Consider the following 19854-nt stretch of genomic DNA (forward strand, 5'->3'; position numbering starts at 1 on the left):
GTTGAGAAAACATCTATGTATGTGCAATTATTATATCCCTCTTTTTGAGAGCATACTTTTGAACTCTGTTGCAGAGGGCCACACGAAATGAAAAGGTTTTAACAGCAACATTTTATTATCAAATAATTAGCCCACATATATTTTTACATAACTACGCTACGACATCAGGGCACCAAATATCTGCCCCCTAAGCTACAAAAGCACCTAACCCAGTTCCAAAAACATAAAGCATAAGAAAAAAGTTGCACAGTGCAACTATCAGTCAGCGTAGTGGACACAAGCAAGCCTATGCCTTCTCATAAGCAAAACAAAGCAAACATAAAATTTGCATGCCCGGCAAAAGAAAACATGTGCACAAAAAAGCCTCTGAGCTAGCAAGCACAAGCGATTTGCTCAATAGTGTTTCAATAAGAACGAAAAAAAAAAAGGTTCTAAATGTGCCAAATTACCACCAATTTGCTATACCTAGCATCGAAACATTCACATTCGGAAGTGTAGAGCATACAGAGCGTACAGTCACAGAAAGAAAGTCATGCTAAGACCAACTCAAACATGACAAAGCCAAAGAAACCCATTAAAAATAGAAAGAAAGGGCCTCTCAAGAAAGGACCAACGCATTTTCCAACTCGCACGGCATACTTGACTTGTCGTTGTTTCTTCCCCAATTTTATCTAAACCCTGGTAAAAATACTGTGAAGTTTCAGAACGGCTTAATCATTTCCAGAACACTTGCTTCTAGTGAACCAATTTCAGTTTCGTTACCCCAGAAATGGCCACATTGTTAAGTCACGACACATTGGCTTGTTCCTTTCCTACAGTTGCTGTGGCTGCTACACACGAACACAGTCACAAGAAATGTGTGCGGCACTTCAATAATTTTAAGAGCAATGTCATTGTATTTAGCCTAATTGTTAAACGTCCACAAAGCGTACACCGTATCATGACATAATGATGATGTCGATGGCGCTAGCTCATCATGGCCAAATTTAGTTTCAAACTTAAATATCTTAAATGTTAGAAACATATTTTCGAGATTCTACAAATTTAAAGATACAAGTCAGTGTTCTTTTAAATTGACGAAGTTTACAGCTCGAATTGAAAATCCCGATTACATGCACAGTGCCATACACATTCGTCAGAACATCCAAAAACATGCAGGAACCATCAGAAATGCTGATACAGGACACGTCACCACACAGCTCCAATTTGTGCAACATGAAAACCAAAACAAGAAAAAGAAAAGCAAATACTTGGCAGGCACATACAGGAACATAAAGTAACCACACTGGCACCCACACAGACACACCACGTGCCACCTCCGAAACGAGAAGTTAACAGCAAGAACACAGAAACAGAAACCAAAGAAAACAACAAAGACACACAAAAAACGCCATTTTGGAGTGTTTCAATTCAGAACGCATGAAAAAAACATCAAGACAACAGCACCAAATGCAACACACAAAACAAAAAAGGAGCACCTTGCATCAAATTAACAAATGGCCAGTTCATTTCCAAAAACTGAGAAGCATGCCACCAGTGGCAGAAAGAATAAAAAAAAATAATAACATGCAGCAGGCAGCAAAATGACCGTTGGCTTAAAAGACGACATGCACAAAGATGCAACGCTAGTCAGAGTGACGGTCATTGTACACCAGACATCTAGACGTGCACAATGTGGTACTGCTCTTCCATCACACAAAAAGCAGACCAGCCTACGAGTTGGTCTGCAACACAGAGGCGATTACTACAAAGGGTGCACCTGGCTACAGAAACTAAGTCATAATTTTATACTTGTGATTTATGCATTCTTCCCAACAAAACAGCAAACAAATGGCGGAGGCAGAAGGTGTAACACATCAGAAACGGGACAACAGAAGAACACGGATGACACACACACACACACACATGCGGCGCCAAACGTGTGTGTCGTCTGTGTTCTTCTTTTGTCCTGTTTCTGATGCGCTACGCCTTCTGCCTCCATCATGATATACCGACAAACCCAACGTGCAACTTTAGAACAAGTGGCATCACGCACCATGCCGCACATGCGCAACGGAAAGCCTGGCTTCACACTTATTACTATTAGGACAGAAAAGAGTGGGCACGTATGGAAACTGCTAGCACTGGCTTCATCCCTTGACATCATATTTCACCATAACACATGGACCTCTTATTTCAATCACTGACCTACCCCCTACTTATGTGCTGAAAAAAGATAACTGCAAGATCACTCCTACCCTTCCCCCCCCCTTTTTTTTCACAGAAACATTCCAGGAATGTAATAATGTTTAACACATTCTGGTTTGGATTGCTTGTGGTACACCCAATGGCAAGCTAGCATTAAGTTAGGTACAGTCACAAGGCACTTCAAACTTCTGTTCCCATCTACAACTCTGGCATTACAGCAATATGTATGGGTCATCTAATGCCTAAAGACCTGGGCATAGGCTCTCGTCCTGTTATCACACCTGTACAGCAGCATCCTGTGGTCAAGACAGGGCCCTGCCAACTTTACCAGGCAGCCCAGGCTGCACAGGCCTTAGTGTAGAGTTCGTAGCATGGGTGATAAAGGTTATTTAAAATATGAAAGCTAATCGTGCAGAACTGACTCAGTGCTAGCTGCAATGTCTAGTTTCTCTATGCTCTTTTGATGGGGCGAGGGAGGGGTGCTATATAAACGAGACATCAAAATGAACAAAACAGAGTGTTGTGCTTGGCAACTACTGTGCAGTGCAAAAGATGATGCTGTTCTACAAATACTAAAGGGCATCCACCTTCAGCATGAGCTAATGCAACAGCAGCAGGAATTAAAAAGAAAGAGGGCACACTTCCCATTGGTGCTGTGATTTTCAAACCTTGTTTGTTTCAAGTCTCCAATATTTGAACACAAGAAGAACAGGGGCTTGAAGGCACAGCTTCCTTCCGCAAATTTTATTTTTTTATTTTTCTTAAAACCGTCGCATAGCTATGAACATGTTCCAGCACCGGACTATACGCAAAGTGATTGACGAGCTATTGCGATGTCTAATATACATGCCTGTGTGCCTTGCCTGTATCCCAAGGTTGAGAAGGGGGCCCCTTTGTACTGCATATTAGTGCATTTACACCTCTCTGTGAGCCCTTTAATCATTACCAGTGCTGCATATAGCACAGTCACATCATCTGCGCCTTCGAGTCCTACCATATACAAACACACGCAACAGTCAACCCTACACAACTGCCTCCCCACGTCTAGTACCATGGGACATTTTGGGGGCTTTCCTAAAGTCAGCCGAATCCGATACACTCAATTACAGATACCTTCAACAATGGCCCTCTACAATGATGCAGACTCGTGACTGCCAAATAAGGGGCCTCCAATGTGGTATGATAAAACGAGGAATTGACAGAGTAACCAAGCCTGGCCCATATCAATTGAAAAGCTGAACACTTGCCCTGTTGTGGAATTAACAGTTTTGTTGTGCCATAGGTAAACCTTGACAAAGTGCAATGCTGCATGGCTCAAAACAGCAACTTGAGTGCGCACTGCTTTACTCAATGCCAAATTAAGCGGCTACAAGCATAGAACTATTAGCATTCTTTCAAAATATCTGCAAATTACTAGCGAGCTGCACACCTCAATCCTTCGTTTATTTAGTGTTTGCACGCACTCTAAATATCCTGAAATTAGGGCAAATAGCTCTTCCAAAACACACAAGCCGGCAAACAAGATAATGCAAGGAGACTACTAAGTTAGGATGAGTATTCATATCACAGCTGCTCAAGATTCTGCAATCACCAGAGCCCTAAACCTAGTTTCTGCTCTGGCTACCAGTCTTATCAGGTCACCATCCTGACCAACAGCTTTGGGTAATACTATAGTACCTACACTCATACATCATGCAGCACGTTGTGGGCCGAGTCACTGTAGTGGGAGGTGCAGGAACCTGTCACATTTCTGCTTCCTATATTCTCAATAGGACATAAAAATCAGTGCTTATGGGAAGCACGCCCAAGGGGAAATCTCGCATCAACCCCTGCCTCTGCTATGGCCCCTCTTGCCTACACAGCGAGATTATGCAACCAAAAACAATTGTTCCAGAGTACCATGCCAGTTTCAGCTCAAATGAGCGTACAGTGTGCTTCCCCAACCATCTGAACTGCCACGTGCAGAGGGTGAGAGGGAAGAGAGAAAGACGGGGAGGAGGGAGGACTGTGAGCATGCTGGCTGTGTCCAGAGATGGGTCAGAACGGGGAGCGGTCATTACCTTGTCGGGCGACTCGGCCTTGAGCAGCTGCTGAATGAGCAGATCCTGCGACCTGCGGAAACTCTTGTCCCCATTGTCCTCGCTATTCAGCAACTGCGAGCAGGACCACAGACACCCCCGCTCGCTTGACTTGCCTCAACAAGCGAGAGATGATGAACGTTCTGTCGCCTTTCCTTTTTTTTCTCCCTCCTACCAACAATACACCCAGGATTCTGCTAACTGCATATCCCACTCCCTAAGCAGTACACCCACAAGTTCCTGCTTTATTATTATTTTTTAACAAAGAAGACACTTCGTGCAGAAAGCAACTGGTGGAAGACGGCTGTTAGTCCATGCAGCGCTGGCACAGCAAACAATAATAAGCAAACACTTTTTGTCACATACAACAAAGTAGCCACCCTTTGTACAAAAGGACTTCTGTGTACACAACCTGCAAACATCTGTCTCGAGAATACATACACTTTTGAGCAATGTGATAGGGAACACGCAAAACTGTTCTCCGAGACTAAATCTCCTATATGAAAGCCACTTGTGACATATCAACATGACTGGTTCGTATCCACAGATCACAACTCATTATTGCCCAAAAACGAGTAGTGTTCCCTCCCATGTTGCTCATGACAGTAATATCATGGACAAATGGAACGCATGCGGGGAAATTATAAAGTAGAACATCTCTTTACGAGTAAAATGCAAGAGTGCGATTTCGTAGTCCTAATTGTCCTGCTACCAAAGCTAGCGCAGGTCTTAAGCTTACAGCACAATATCGTGCTGACGTCGCACGAAGTGTTCACAAGGGAAACAACCATATTCTGTTAACCTGTTTGTGTCTCATTTGTCCATAACAGTGCACACCCCATGCCCCTCCGAGGCTAGATGTGCATGCAAATCAAGCGAGTAGTTTTAACGACAACTTTTACCAGTGTCATCTTGCACTCTGACACCCATCATAAGAACAGTTACAATGCACCATCGAGCAACCGTTCAATCGGCTGAGCACTTTTGTCACCTTCCAGAATGACCGAATGATGAAATACACCAGCTGAATCTGGCATCCTACTAGGTGCAGCAATTACAATAAGCTGCCGCAATGCTGCACTGAATTGCCAGTACACATACAAGAGCCTTGCAATACCGGCTTATGTGTGGCATGTATTCTTACCTTAACAGCTTTAGCATAGAACATCAGATGCTCACCACCTATTTTTTTTTTTTTTTTGTCACTACACTATCACAACAAAATTGAACCTTTTGGGCCAGCATGAATTGAGCTGCTCAAAAAGCAGGAGGAGGATTGGACCTCAGAGTGCTCGAGTCTTGTGGGCATCATGCACACGAAAATTCCAAGCATTCAGACTAAGAAAATATATTAGCCAATTTGCATCTTCTACGAGAGGATGCAGTAAGGAGGAGATGGCAGGTAAGCAGCAGCACTTGCTCATGCACTGCTCTTTATTCCCCCATTCAGGGCGACGTCCACCAGCTTATGTAGGTCACAATACAGTCAATCCCAGATATATTGAAGTTTTGTTTGTGTCCAACAGCTGGAAAATCTCTTTGAAAGTCCCATGCAAAGGTATAGCGATGTATTGCACCTACGTCGAATTCCCGTTCACTGCTGTGCCGATCCGTTCACCTTGCGCAAGTGCACTCCTCCTAATGGAGACACAATCGCTTCTTACGTCGTTGGAAATATTTAACGGCAACACATTTGAAACGGCACTGTCTTGGCACATGCTGTCAAACAAGAGATCAAATCTGATGGTCACTAGATGCTATGGAGGAAAATGAGGCAGGATGCTCTTTGTTTCGCTCGCTCTGAATATGGGTGGCTCGTTGAAAAGGCAGCCATTAGTTATTGCGAATGGCATTCTAGCATTTTGCGAGTGCCCAAAAAGGAATCCAACCCCAACCTCCACTTGGGTGGAAATTTCCATTACCGTTTGATTTTAACAAAATCACCGCACACTACATCCGCATTTGGCGGAATGACCCCCTCTTCCCCCCCATTTTGGTAGCAGCGCGCAATACTTGTCGCACAGTATTGCACGCTACTACCAAAATGGGGGGGGGGGGTATTTGCAGGTCCGTGCTAAAGGTGTTTCATTCGTGCCCACACAGTTACATGCAAGTTGGAATGGACTCGAACATTCTGCAAGCGGAAACACACTTTAGAAACTAACAGCGCATGTGTAGTCTTGGCCGTCACAGATGCAGGGGCGGGAGAGGAAGGGCAGGGAACTAAGGGACATACCAGCAGCTAGGCTTTGGAGCGCGTAGCTGCACACAAAAAGAGGCGCACGGACTTCTTGTAAGAAGGCCGCACGAGGAGTGAGGACGACAAGTTCCAACAGGAAGTTGATTCTGATACCCGAAACACGGCTCGCTACCCACGCATGACAATTGGCCATTTAACAGGTGTATTACTGCCTAACAGGCATTTAAAGGGCGTATAATAACGAACGCACTGCCAGGCGAGTTCACATGTGATTTGCACTACAAGTGCGCTGATAGCGGCACGGCCAGTGTGCATCCATACAGGCTAGTCTGCTTCAGCGGTGTATCCATTTTGAAGCGCGCGAGTCTCACCACGGTCTCATGTTCAGGCAATGAGGGCTCTTTAGGTTAGCATTGCGATCAGTATATCGAAGACCATGCCACAGTGAGAGCCACTTGCTACATTCGTGAGCAAAAATAAGACATTTAACACAGCATTGGAGAAGCAAATGGACGAGTTCTCGCTTTCGACTATCTCAGGAAAGTCTCCCGAGATGTGCGGAGGTCTCGGATAAACTTCAGATACGCGCATTTTATATTTCAAATTAATGATATACAGTAGAACATCATCGATATGTTCCCATTATATACGTTTTCAGGGCGCCAATGTTTGCAACCGAGAATACAAAAAATGACCCAATAGAGCTACGCTGATTTTTGACCGGTTCTCGCGTTCCCAGAAAACAATATTTTTCAGCACCATAGTTCAGTACGTCACAAACTGCAATTGTATGATGCATTTCTGGCCGCTAGATGCTATGTAAACAAGAAAATGCGCAAGGCATGTGCGACCGAGAACAGTATATAGCTGCCTGCCGCAGCAGCTTCACCGCAATACTCACCCACCCATCTCACGTGAAAATGTCAGCACTATCACAGCTGTCAGCACCAATCCTATTGCGATAAGCATCTTCGCCCATCTATTTCACAGCGCATGGTAACCATCGGAAGCGTAGCACAGGCTTTTAATGGGCGATAACCAAAACACGCCGCCATTCCCTGCTTCAGACTGCGATCATATACGTTTTCCCACTCACTAGATCCCATACGAACAAGACCCGAGGAGCGCAAGATTGGTAACAGCGTATAGCCGCCCGTCTCACGTGAAAACGACCGCTTGCACAGTTTCTTACACAGTTTCTTATTCCGGTACCAACTAATCTCCCCCTGGGTCGTTGCACACCGCATTCACAGCTATTGCCACCAAACCTATTGCCATAGGCATCTTCACCTCTCTCTTTCACAGCGCGTAGTGGTGCCTTGTGTGATTGGTAGCGTACTGCACCCTTTTTAGTAGGCGATAATCCAAACATGCTGCCATTCCCTGCTGCAGGCAGCACAATGTGGGCATCACGTTTCGTTTTGACGGCAACCCACGTCGCCCACCAGCTTGATTTCTTTTCCGTTTCCCCCATCCCCCTCCCAAAACACCCCACAATAGGAAAACAGCAAACGTGTCTCGGGCCACTGGAGCGCATTGGCGTCTTGACCGCAACACTTGGCATTATGTAGAAGTCAACAAAAGTTTCGTCTGTCAAATTTTTTTTAGTTACTTCGGATCATAGTATGCTTTCCCAGTTAGCAAGTTTTTTTTCTCAAGTCTTTTCCCCAAACATATAACGAAGTTCTACTGTATCCCCTTTGAGTGCAATATATCCAGGATCAACAGTATATATGCAAGGAAGTGCACTCAAGAACACTTAGTTTCCACTAGAGTGAGACACTGCGTTAAACATGACGCAGTGAAGAAGTGAATTTATCACCCAAGGCAGTTGTTCAGCAATACAGCCTCAACCGTACACTACGTCATATTTTCGAAGTCTTGTGCAAAATTTTTTCAAGCAACCGTTGCTGCAGTAATTAGCAAGTACATACACTGGGCGCATGCAGAACGCAGCACCATCTGGTGAGTGTACAGTTACATGCACCGAGTACATCTCACCAAACGTACACTTACATGCAATCAACAAGCACAAAAGCAGAACAATCATGCATCTATGCTCTCAGGAAACAGGGCTGCAAAACAAATACACAAAACTATGTGCAAAACCAAGGCAAATGTACAAGCATGGAAGTCGATATGTTTCTCATCCTACAAGGCATTAGCCATTTCTTCATTCATAAGCAAATTGATCATAGACAAACGTTCTGGTCATCAAATTAGCAAAATCCTGTGCCTCCGTTGCAATGCAGACAGATTGCTTTGCCTGTCTTTTCAAATGGAAACAAGCGAAACAGGCACCCATACAAGGTTGAAGTCTCGTACTACCCATAACACAAGCAGTTGTCACTGTGTAAAACAATGACTCTTCATGAGCAGTCAATTCGATGAACATTATAAAAAAAGAAGCCACTGAAAATTCATGCACCAATCAAGGCTGCCTTGCACATGCCATAAGAAATGGAACCGCATCTGAAAATTTAAAAAAAAAAAAGCAGAAATAAAGAATTTTCCAACAGAACATTCATTACAGTAAGTGCGCGCACATCTGTAAATTAGTTTCTTGACTGTGCATACAGAAAGCAGGCTTCACACAATTATTAATTGGTGTGCTTATTAATTGCATTTGAAATAACTGATGGGTATTTCTGCCACAAAGCTGCATCAGAAAACAGCTGGATTATTATTTACCCCCCAGGCTTTAAAGGTCAACTGCAACAAAATTTAACTTTGGCTAAATGGTTATTGAAGCATTCTTGTTAAAGCTGCGTAAGTGATAATGACCAATTTTCTCGTTTGCAGCCTTTAAGCAGCACCTAAACGGAAGATGCTGAGACTTGCAATATGACACAAATCCCAGCACATTGCATCCTCGATTTTATAGCATTCCGAGGCAGCTGTGAGTGACTCCTAATCTTGGAGGTCATGCAAAGGAGATGCTGTGCATTCTAATGGGCAACTTCTGGCAAGTGGTAATTGCACTGCTTTTTTTTATTTTTTTGAAGTACTATTGATAACAAAAACACTTACTTCTTTCAAGCTTTTTAAGCCACATCCACTCGTGTTGCAAATGCAAAATTTTGTACAAACGCTCCTCTATACCTGCACTATTTAAAACTGTTTTTCACACAGTCCAAAATTTCACTGCAGTTGGCTTTGAACTGTAGCCAACTTCCACACTGCTTGCCACGTCAGAAAGAAGCTTCGGCAGCAGAAAACTGAACTTTGAACTTTGTTCCAGTCACAGCGCTCCACGTTGTTATGTCCGATAAGGACAAACTTTAAAAAATGACACCTGCTATCTTTACTTGTCACTTCATTTACATGTGCTTTGACACTCGCAACTCAACTAATCTGACTCGCATCTGTAGTAAAGTATGTATGTATGTCAATGGCTACTCAACAGAGCAGAGGAAGCGCATGTCTACGCCTGAAACATTCAGTGGCCACTGGCTTCAACAGGCATGAAAGTTGGTGGGTGTCAGAGCTGCAAGATTCATCTACTTAGCACTGGGACCTGTTACATCCTGTTTGGCTACTTTATTATTTGCCACCATAAAGCTAGTTTTTCGGGCTACTTCTGGAAATTTTGAGTTTTTGACCTTCAGTACCCGGCAATCCCTAAGTGCACCTCTTCACTCATTATGGCACAGCCGAACCCACGATGAAAGGGACATTTAAAAAAAAAAAAAGAAAGAAACACAGAAAACAGTCTAACCAAGAGGAAATATGGATGCACAAGACATTAAAGGCAATGCACAAATGCAAGCAGGTTTCACAGAGGAGGCCATCTGGGTCAGGCATCAGTCAGGCAAGGAAGCACAAGGTGTGGCTCTTTTTCCTCGCTGTTGATGGTACAACTGGAATGTCTCTGCTGTTGCCCTTGCAGTCCAAAGCAAAATTGACCAAGCCATGCGAGTTGTCCGTCCGCAAGAGCTTCTCTCTCTGCCTTCCATAAACGAAATGGCAGTATAACACACAATGCTGCCCCCATTTGGAGCATCGCAGGATGACCGTTTCTTTTCAGACAGAAGTGACAGAGGCCGTGTGTTTTAAATGTGAGAGCTGCTCATGCATAAAAAAAAAATAAAGCAAATACAGTGAAGACAAAGTCCTCATTTACCGCTGCTTCCTGAACTAGCTGACGTGGCATTCTGCCACCCAATTTATTTTCGAGACAAGCACAAGCACCATGGAGACTGACACAGCTCAAACACAACACATAATAAGATTGTTGCATTTCATAGCCATCTTTTTCTAATCGCACACCAATAATCCAGACATCCTCAGTAATTCGCACAGCTTCATGGCAATGCCAATGACCCCATAGACTTAATGTGTAAAAGCGACTGCTATTTTGGACAGCCGCCAGCTATACATTAGATTATCCGAACTCCGTATGTGGCTGTAGCGTACGCAGACTGCCGCCATTATCTCCTCTGGCAACCTCGACGAGACATCAGTATGGCCTCAGAGATTACACGCCAGAAGGTGATCTCTCAGGTATTGCCTTGGTCGCAGCACTACACCTCAGAGATTTAACTGCAAATGCCAATCTCGGAGGCTCTGCCTGAATTGCGACGTCACATCAACATCGTCATCATCACGCCTTATTCCAGCACCCCCGAGCATGGCCTACTGCTGCCATAGTTTGTTAAGTTTGCCTTCCAGACAGCATTCCGTCGTTTTGTGCTTGTTTGTTTAGTTTGTGTTCCGGACAGCGCTCTGCCAGCTCCAAGAAGTCTTTCTCGTGAAGGCATAAAGGGGCCGGATCAAATGGCACCAAGCTCGCAGTCCATGCCAACGACGATGAAATGCAGCAAATACACCACGCTGACAGTGGCAAAGAAGGTGGCCATCACACAAGAAGTCCTAAGTGGCCGCCCGCAGATCGAAGCTGCCCGAGAGCTCAAGATTTCCAAGCAAACAATACCAGATTACACGAAGATTTTAGGCATGACACAGAAACCTTCTGCAGGTGAACAGAAGAGAGTGCGCAAGGCCTTTACACGAAGTTAGAAGAGGCGTTTAGAATCTGGCTTAACATTACCATCTCGCAGCACATTCCCGTTTCTGGCCACATTTTGGAAGAAAAGGTCAACACCCTAGCGCTTCGACTTGGCATTAAAGGATTCAAGTTCTGTGACAGCCAGCTTCGAAATTTTAAGAAGCGGCATGACCACTCTTTATAAAAATGTACGAGGAAAGTGGTGCAGTAAGCAACACACTGGTTGTTTAGTAAACAACACACTACCCTCCGTACAAGACACTGGTTGTACAGAGAGTAGCTACTTCGCAGCTACTCTCTGGGCACCTTCAACTGCGACGAGACTGGGCTTTTCTATAAGCAGCTGCCAGACAAGACACTTGCCAGGTCTGGAGAACCTTGCCAAGGTGGGAAGCATAGTAACGAACGACTCACTGTTGGGGCAGGCAGCTATGCTTCGGGGAGGGAAACGCTTCCACTACTAGGCACTGGCAAATCGAGAAACCCTTGATGCTTTAGGGAAAAAAGCACTTTGCCTGTGTGGTACGAAGCAAATACTACGGCATAAATCGCACACCACTTGTCTGAAGGATATGTACGCAGCTTGGACTGAAAGCTCGAGTTGCAGAAGCGCGAAGTGCTTCTGTTCATGGACAACTGCAGCGCCCACACCCCGATCAGCAGTCTGAAAGCGAGCGAGACAGAATACCTGCCGCCGAATACAACCAGCATACTCCAGCCTATGGATCAAGGCATTATTAAGAATTTAAAAGTGCTCTGTCGTTCCCACACGCTGCACCACATGATACTGTGCTCAGACAGTTAGATGAAGTACAATGTGGACTTGATGTGCACCGTGAGCATTCTTGCTGGTGCCCGGAAGGCAGTGCCAGCAGACACTCAGCAACTGCTTCAGTCACGCTGGATTTACCTTCGATAATGAGCCCGAATCCGCAATTGAAGAGCCTGAACCGCCACCTACCACAACGAGCTCAAATGCAGACGAAACTGACGACCTGTGAGACTGCGGTGTGAAGATTCCTGCCGCTGTTACATTTGGAGACTTTGCAGACATCGATGGCGCAATGTCGTCATTTGTCGAGCTGAACGTTGACAAAATAGCTGAGCAAGTTCCCCCAATGTCAAACGGAGACTCTGACTCAGATGATGATATGCCATGTGCAGATGATGTGCCATGAGCCTTCACATGCGGATCTGACTCAAGCCTCTGCAGTCCTTGCATCGGTGTATAGCGGCAACACAACACAAATACAGGCAGACTTGGTTGCATGCAAGTCGAGACGCATGCAGCAACGCTTTGACCACTTCTTCTTTGCACAGCAGGGGCTTCAAAATGTGAACGAAATTATTTTTTGGATACGTTCATTTTTTTTTCCCCCGGACATTCAACAGCTCGGATTTATTTACAATCCCCATAGAGTCCAAAGGATCAGTCGTCAACTGTATGTTCTTTGTTTAGGTGTTCTGGTTAGTGCAGAAATGTCGACAGTGCCTCAAAGGCAGAAGAAAGGAAATCAATAAACCAGAACAATGAGCTCCAGCCCTATTACTCTACAGCATCTATAAACATAGAACTAAGCATCAAAACACACAGTCATCGGGCAACATCATGCCAAACATATGTCATCGTCAACAGCTGATCGTGGCCCGACAAAAAAATACACCCGAAGTCCTTCCCAAACGGCACCTGCCCTGCATTGGCCATTGCAAAACCTACATCCCTCAAATTTCCTAGGTCTACTGCTCCACACAGTTCCGTTATTCCACAGAGTGCCCTTTTCATTGCTTGCAGTCTGTGGCCAACGCTTCAATCACTCACACTACTTGCCTTCTCATAGCCTGGGGCCCTATTCCCTGAAACAAGAGTCCTCACAAAACACCAAGCGCAAGTAACGCAACACTGATTGCGCTGAAGAAAAACAACGGAAAAGGTGCAGCAACCTGACAGAGTGCTCGGCGTTCCCTGCTCACCCGTCTGAGCATGTTGTTCCCCTCCGGCCGCTCCTCCTCGTCATCCTGGTTGAGGAGCTCTCGAAGGATGACGTTCTCCGACCTACTGCTACTCGGGGCGTCCGTCTCCTCGTTCCCGCCGCCACCCCCACCCAGGCCCTGAGTCAGCAGGTTGCGCAGCTTCTGCGCCCCACCGTCCTCCGATGACGAGGTCGTGCCCCCTGTAGTGTAGGGCGAGGGCGCACTCACAGCCCCTGGTGTCGATGCAGGGGGTGGCAAGGATGAGGAGCCATAATCGTCGTCACCATCGTCGCCTCCGCTGGCCATGCTCTTGCCACCCTGAAACACGGCAAGGGCGCAATGCTCGCATTCCTTAATTTAGAGCATGGCCAGAGTGGACAGTTTGCGAAATATAGTTGAATTCCGTTAATTCGACCCTGAAGGGACAGACAAAATGGATCAAATTACCTGATAGGTCAAATTAAAGATGAAAAAGATTTCAAAACACACTGCCGATTCATTTGGCAGTATTTGCCCTACTCTAACACGCCCTCGAACCACATGTGCACCCACTTTCAATATGCCCAAATAGAAAACTAACAACAAGATTACATTGAAGCTCCTAAACAATGTATAAATCTAATAGACGCCCACTTTTTTTACACAAGAAAAAATGGGCAAGGGTATAATATGCAAGTGGAGGCCAGTTTCCTAAAGTCAGATTCATCGCAATATAGCCGTGTTATGCGGCAAAGCATACAAATGCAGCGAAGATAGTCCAGCTTAATTTTCTTTTTGGGGAAAAAAAGGTGCGCATTACAATAGAGTAAATACAGTAATCAGGCATTGCAAGCTACCATTATTGCTTGAAGACCTTCCTAGAACAAGCGGATAATAGGCATTTCCGGTTGGACATTTGACATGTGTTCACCCCATTTCAATGTCCGCTAAGCTCTACCAAGACAGACACCATCAGTAAATGGTCACTATTGGGGTCACCATAGGGATCAGGCTCATGCATGCTGACTGATCCAACTTCAAATAATTGGCAAAGGCCAAATTTATGCTCGAAATAAGATAGTTTGGACTCATAGAAATGCATGGGTGCCGGACAGGACTTTCAGTCGGAATCGAATTAACCAGAGTCAAATTAACAGAAGTCAACTGTAGCTTCAACAGTAGGGTCTGAGACTGACAAGAAAACCTGTTTGCAAGGTGAATTCATCTGCCTAAATACTATTGACCCAAAATTCGTAAAAACAAGCACAAACTTATGAAAAATTCACCAGAGCTACAAGCTATGAACACTGGCAGCTCCCACAGACGCTAACCCCAGGGTGCATTCTAGCAGGAACGTCTATGGCTGCGAGAGGTGGCCGTGGCCTGCATCGTACCTTAGGCGTGTGTGCCGAAGAGAGGTCTTCCTCCTCAGGCCAGGAGGTGGACGGGAACATCTCCATGGAGAGCAGGTTGAAGTCCTGGCTGCCTCCCGAGGACGAGGGGCTCAGGTGAAAGAAGGCGGCCGCAGTACTCCCACCCGCGACCGACACGGACGGGGGCCCACTAGTTGCCCCCGTCCCTACCACGCCGCCACTGGTGCCCCCGCTACCACTGGGGGCAGGGCCCGACGACGAGGAGGAGGGTGCTCCATTGACTGGTGTCGGAACCCTGCACAGCTCATCCGGGGACGGGGCCTCGCTGTCCCTGAATCACACCATGGACAGAGAAACATGCCAGATTTCTTGGCGCTGGCTAACACTTGCAGGGCTGGAATGCGTGCAAGTGTATGTTTATTTAGGCCAATTACCATATTTACTTGAATAATGATCGCACTCGCATAATGATCGCACCCCTAAATTTAGTCGTCAAATTTCGATTTTTTTTTTTTCCCTGTGTAATGATCGCACCCCGAACTTGCCGCAGCACTATGTCATGCGCCAAGTCTAGCTAATGATGATCGCGCTTACCGCCTGTCGAATGGTATGTGAACGACTCTTCAAGACATACCAAGCAGCCTGCACGCACCAAACATTCTTAAGCAGATGCCCCATTTCATTCCTTTCATCACTTCCTGCACTTCCATAAAAAAAGAAAAGCTACAACCAAACGTACCTTTATTATTTGTAGGCTTTATAATAGTTGTGGTCAACAACAACAAAAAAGGCGCCGTTCAATTCCTCTCGTCTGCACTCGCGGGCATACAACAAATCGCGAGCGGCAACAATAGTAGCCACATTTACACTGATGCGTAGGAAGCGTACCCTATTCCTACGCCGACGCTAGTAACACAGCTAAGATATTCACCCATCTTAGCGGAAGTGTGATAGTATTTACGTGATATTAGCGGAAACGTGATAGTAGTGAGGACAAATACCGCAGTTTTCGCAACATGCCCGCCATGTGTTTTTATGTCACTGGAAGCTAAGCGCTCCCATCTCTGTTTCTGTCCCAACGAACTGGACATGGCTACGTTATTGCCACAAACTTACCTATATTAATTATATTAATCATTACTGCTACGGAAGAAACTGTTTCAATGGACATATTGTACTCGTGAGAAGAAGAATAAATGTGTTCAGGGCATTCAGCACATTCAGCTTGCTCCACCGGCCACCATTTTCATTTTGGTGTCCCGCACTGTTACAGCGGCAGCCGCCCGTTTGTTGACCTATTGTCATCTCACAGCAAATGCAGTATGAAAAAAAAAAATTTTCTTTTCGCGGAAAATTTAACCCGCGTAATGATCGCACCCCTGAATTTGCGTAAATTTTTTTGACGAAAAAGTGCAATCATTATGCAAGTAAATACAGTAGTCGCAAAAGACAGATCATGAGCAGGAAATCTACAGAAGAATAAAAATGGCTTGAAGGGGATACATGACAAATACTGACAGGCAGCTTACTGCTATTCTTAAAAATAGTAGTGTACAATTAATGCATTCTACAGGGTGTCTACCAAGTTGGCATTACCAAATTCCCTGAGTTTTCCAGGTTTTCCCTGAGCACCTTTGCAAAATTCCCTTAATGAGCCAGAACTTTGTTCTATGTCAAGACAGGCTGACACCATGTTGCTCGATGCTGTCACTCTCTAGTAAGCATGTTGAAACAAAAAAAATTACTTAATCCAGTTTGAATAGTAACGAGTAATATCTGTTTTATTTAAAAAGAAAACAGAGGGAAGGTGCTAGTAAAATGCACAATGAAAAAAATGGTAAAACCCATTCCAAATTGAGTCGAACATTTTCAGATACGAATGAAAAGGAGATGCATACATAAGTAAATATTTTTGAATATGAGCTATTTCTATCAACTGATAGCAAGCTCATCAATATAAGGCCTGAACATTTTCACAACTAAGATTCTCTCTCAGCAGCTGGAAAGTCAACCTCAACTGTCCTGAGATACTCTCAGTTCATACACAACATTTCAGTGTTGGGTTTCACTGCTTTAAAGAGTTTATTTTGGTTTGAATGAGGGACTCCTGCATTTCGGCATCAGCCAACACTTTCTTTTTTGAGCTCAAGCTCCTTCAAAGAGGTGGCGGCACGCTTCCTTTCCCGTTAATTCCTCAGTGCGTCAGTCCTTTCTGTTCTGATCCTCCTTCTACCATGCGTTCACCCCACGGATCATTTGAAGCATCCTCTTGGTCAGTTGTACAGACAACGTCCGATTTATCGGACTTCCTAGGGGCCGCAAAAACATCCGAAACATCGGGCAGTCCGAAAAAAATGAATGCATGTCATTAACTGCCCTTAAGGGCTAAAACTGCCATAGGCATGTCCAAAATAGCTCTTAAAGCCTGCCAGCACACTTATTAGGCATATCGGTGCTCATACTGTGACAGGAGACGGGGGTGCACACGTGTATAATTAAGGAATTGCATACTTCGTCCCGTAACAATTGCCCCTTCTCATGCTTGTTATCCTTCACCGCATAACACTGCTGTACTAAGGCAAAGCTAACTTTCGGAGCCTGGCATTACGCAACGTTCTGTGCTCTGCGAGCTTCGAAGCCAATCGCGAGGATTGCAAAGGCGGAGTCGGTGCCATTGCTGACAGCGGCGAATTCTTTCAATGAAAAACACAGCACAGCACCGCACGGCAAGAAGCTTAATAGCGAACGTGGAAGCAGCTAGGCCTAATGTTGCTGCGGTTCGAGGCAGCGAGATAAAGTGGCGGCGGTGGTGGCTTTCATTAATGCCATTTCAGACCTGCAGTGAGGGCAATATACATTGACTATATGGAGTACGTGGTGGTGCCGTGAAGCCGTGCGAATTATCGGGCATGTCCGAAAAATCGGGCGCCTGGAAAATCGGTCGTTAGCTACTCTGGCAATACCTCGTGCCAATGACACGGCATCAATAACGATTCGTTGGGATTCCTCTGTTACTGGAGCCAGCCTTAACCTGACTTTCGTTCCATTTCAAAAAGTTACAGCTAATTTTCCCTGATAAAAGCACAAATTCCCTGAGTTTTCCCTGAGTATTTCCAGACTATTCAAATTCCCTGAGAATTCCCGGTTTTCCTGGTTGGTAGACACCCTGATTCTACCATCACATATGGGGGCAGCAACTACTAGGTTAACAAAGAAAGTTCAGAAGTCAAGAAGGACCGAGCAATGAGCAATGAAATAAAAAATGACAGGCGTAATGTTAAGGCACAGGAAGCTCTTGCCACAGTTGTAACTCAATCGGTAGAGCACCGCACATGTACTGCAGAAGATTGTTCGGCTTCTACAAGAAGCAAGTTGACTTTTCGTCCACTTTAAACTCCCCTTTCCTTATTACTTCTACATTTATCATGTAGAAGTAATATTACTTCTACTTTCATAGTTATTTATTACTATTTCATAGTTCTACTCATTACTTCTACTTTATCATAGTTGCCTTCATGCCTTCTTCTACACAGCCAACCCCATTTCCCCTTTTCTTCAACGTCCTCTCAACCACCTCATGCTCACTCCATACAAGCTAGCTGCAAAGCCACTAAACCTCTCAAACATCTATGTACAGTAAAACCTCGTTAAACCGTACACTCTTAAACAGTAGTTTGGTATTAAAAGTAGCAAAGTCAAATCCCCGACTCAGCGGCCATTGAACATAATGTGTTTTGTGTCCGCATAAACCGTACCAGCTTATTGCGTACGTATCGGTTATTATGCAATGTTTCCACTTTTTGTTGCGCAAACATGGCGGTGTGTCTTCTCTATTGGGCGGCCCGGCAGAACAACAGGCCTCAGAGATCGGAACAACGGCCTCCAAGTGCCCTGTGCGTTTGCGCGTGAAGCCACATCAACATTTCGGCGGTGTGCCAGAGAGCGTTGTGGCGTCGCGCATACGAGGACTCGCGTCATGCTGAAGCTCGGATAAAAAAGACGCCGGGTGCTCAGCATAGAAGAAAAATTGGACATCGTTCGTGGTATCGAACGTGGCACAAAGAAGTCGGCGATGGCATGCGACAAGGATCTGCTGTTAACTACGGTGCGTGGCATTTGGAACTGAGGTGAAACAGCGCGAAAAAGACGAGGACACAAGGAAACAAATACCACAGACAAGCGCTGACTGCCATCTGGAAGTTTATTTGAAATTCACCGGACATATATACCTTCTTCAGCATAGGCATGCGCACATCAGTCGCAAAAACATCTGCAAATCAACATTTTAATCTTTCTTCCAAAAATGTGATTTCTTTTCCCGACAAGGCAAGAGAGGGAGTGCTTACACATTTATCGCCTGCCTTTCTTATATGAAAGGCTTCTACTATTTCCCTTTCCTTCTTACTATTTCCTTTCCCTATGAATTTTGTCTTTTCAAATATGGGGGTGCATTGACACTCGTTACAGTATCCAGCTAAATGACTCCCATAGCCATTCTTTAGGTTAGTGCTGTGCTGACGAGCTCTTTCATTGAAGCACTGTCCCGTTTGACCTATATAAGATTTCCCACAGCTGAGCGGTATTTGATAGATGACATTGCGGCTGCACTCAGTGAAACGAGTTTCATGATTAGTGGTGCATAGGTGCCTTTCGCGCTTGTTCATGCGATTGCATATCGAGGACAACTTACACGGGGCACTGAAAACCAAATTAATATTATGTCTATTGGAAGCTTTCTTCAGATTGTGTGGCAACTTGTGTAGGTATGGCACCACGTGCACTTGTCTTTTGTCTTTGTTTTCTTCTTGGGGAGCATCAGAACTTCTTTTCCCTTTCTGCAAAATGGCTTCGCATACTGAAGTGATCACAGAACTGGGAAAGCCTGCGTTCTGTAGTCGCGATATCTGATTTAAAAAACTATGATCACACTCATGCTCACATGACTTACTAAGTGCTGCCTTAATGCACATTGTTGCTATGCCTCTCTTTTGGCATTTGAAATGCGAAGAAGTTGCTCGACAGCGCTGCTATGACCACGAAGAGATGTTGGCTACAAGG

At 45.1% G+C, this 19854-nt stretch overlaps 1 protein-coding gene across 19 annotated transcripts in view; it reads right to left on the bottom strand.

Annotated features, from left to right (window-relative positions):
* Positions 1–19854, bottom strand: part of LOC142579884 (uncharacterized) — a 654396-nt gene that overhangs the window by 57486 nt on the left and 577056 nt on the right. For 14 of the 19 annotated variants that reach the window (XM_075690530.1, XM_075690534.1, XM_075690532.1 and 11 more), the window contains 3 exons: positions 14818–15127; positions 13415–13762; positions 4248–4340 (listed from right to left, as the gene is read on the bottom strand). In XM_075690530.1, the coding sequence (XP_075546645.1) occupies positions 4248–4340; positions 13415–13762; positions 14818–15127 (751 nt within the window). The remainder of the gene's footprint in view (positions 1–4247; positions 4341–13414; positions 13763–14817; positions 15128–19854) is intronic. The other 5 variants (XM_075690537.1, XM_075690542.1, XM_075690535.1 and 2 more) reach the window with 3 other exon arrangements.

Source organism: Dermacentor variabilis, chromosome 4, assembly GCF_050947875.1.
Source record: "Dermacentor variabilis isolate Ectoservices chromosome 4, ASM5094787v1, whole genome shotgun sequence".
Classification (NCBI taxonomy): domain Eukaryota; kingdom Metazoa; phylum Arthropoda; class Arachnida; order Ixodida; family Ixodidae; genus Dermacentor; species Dermacentor variabilis.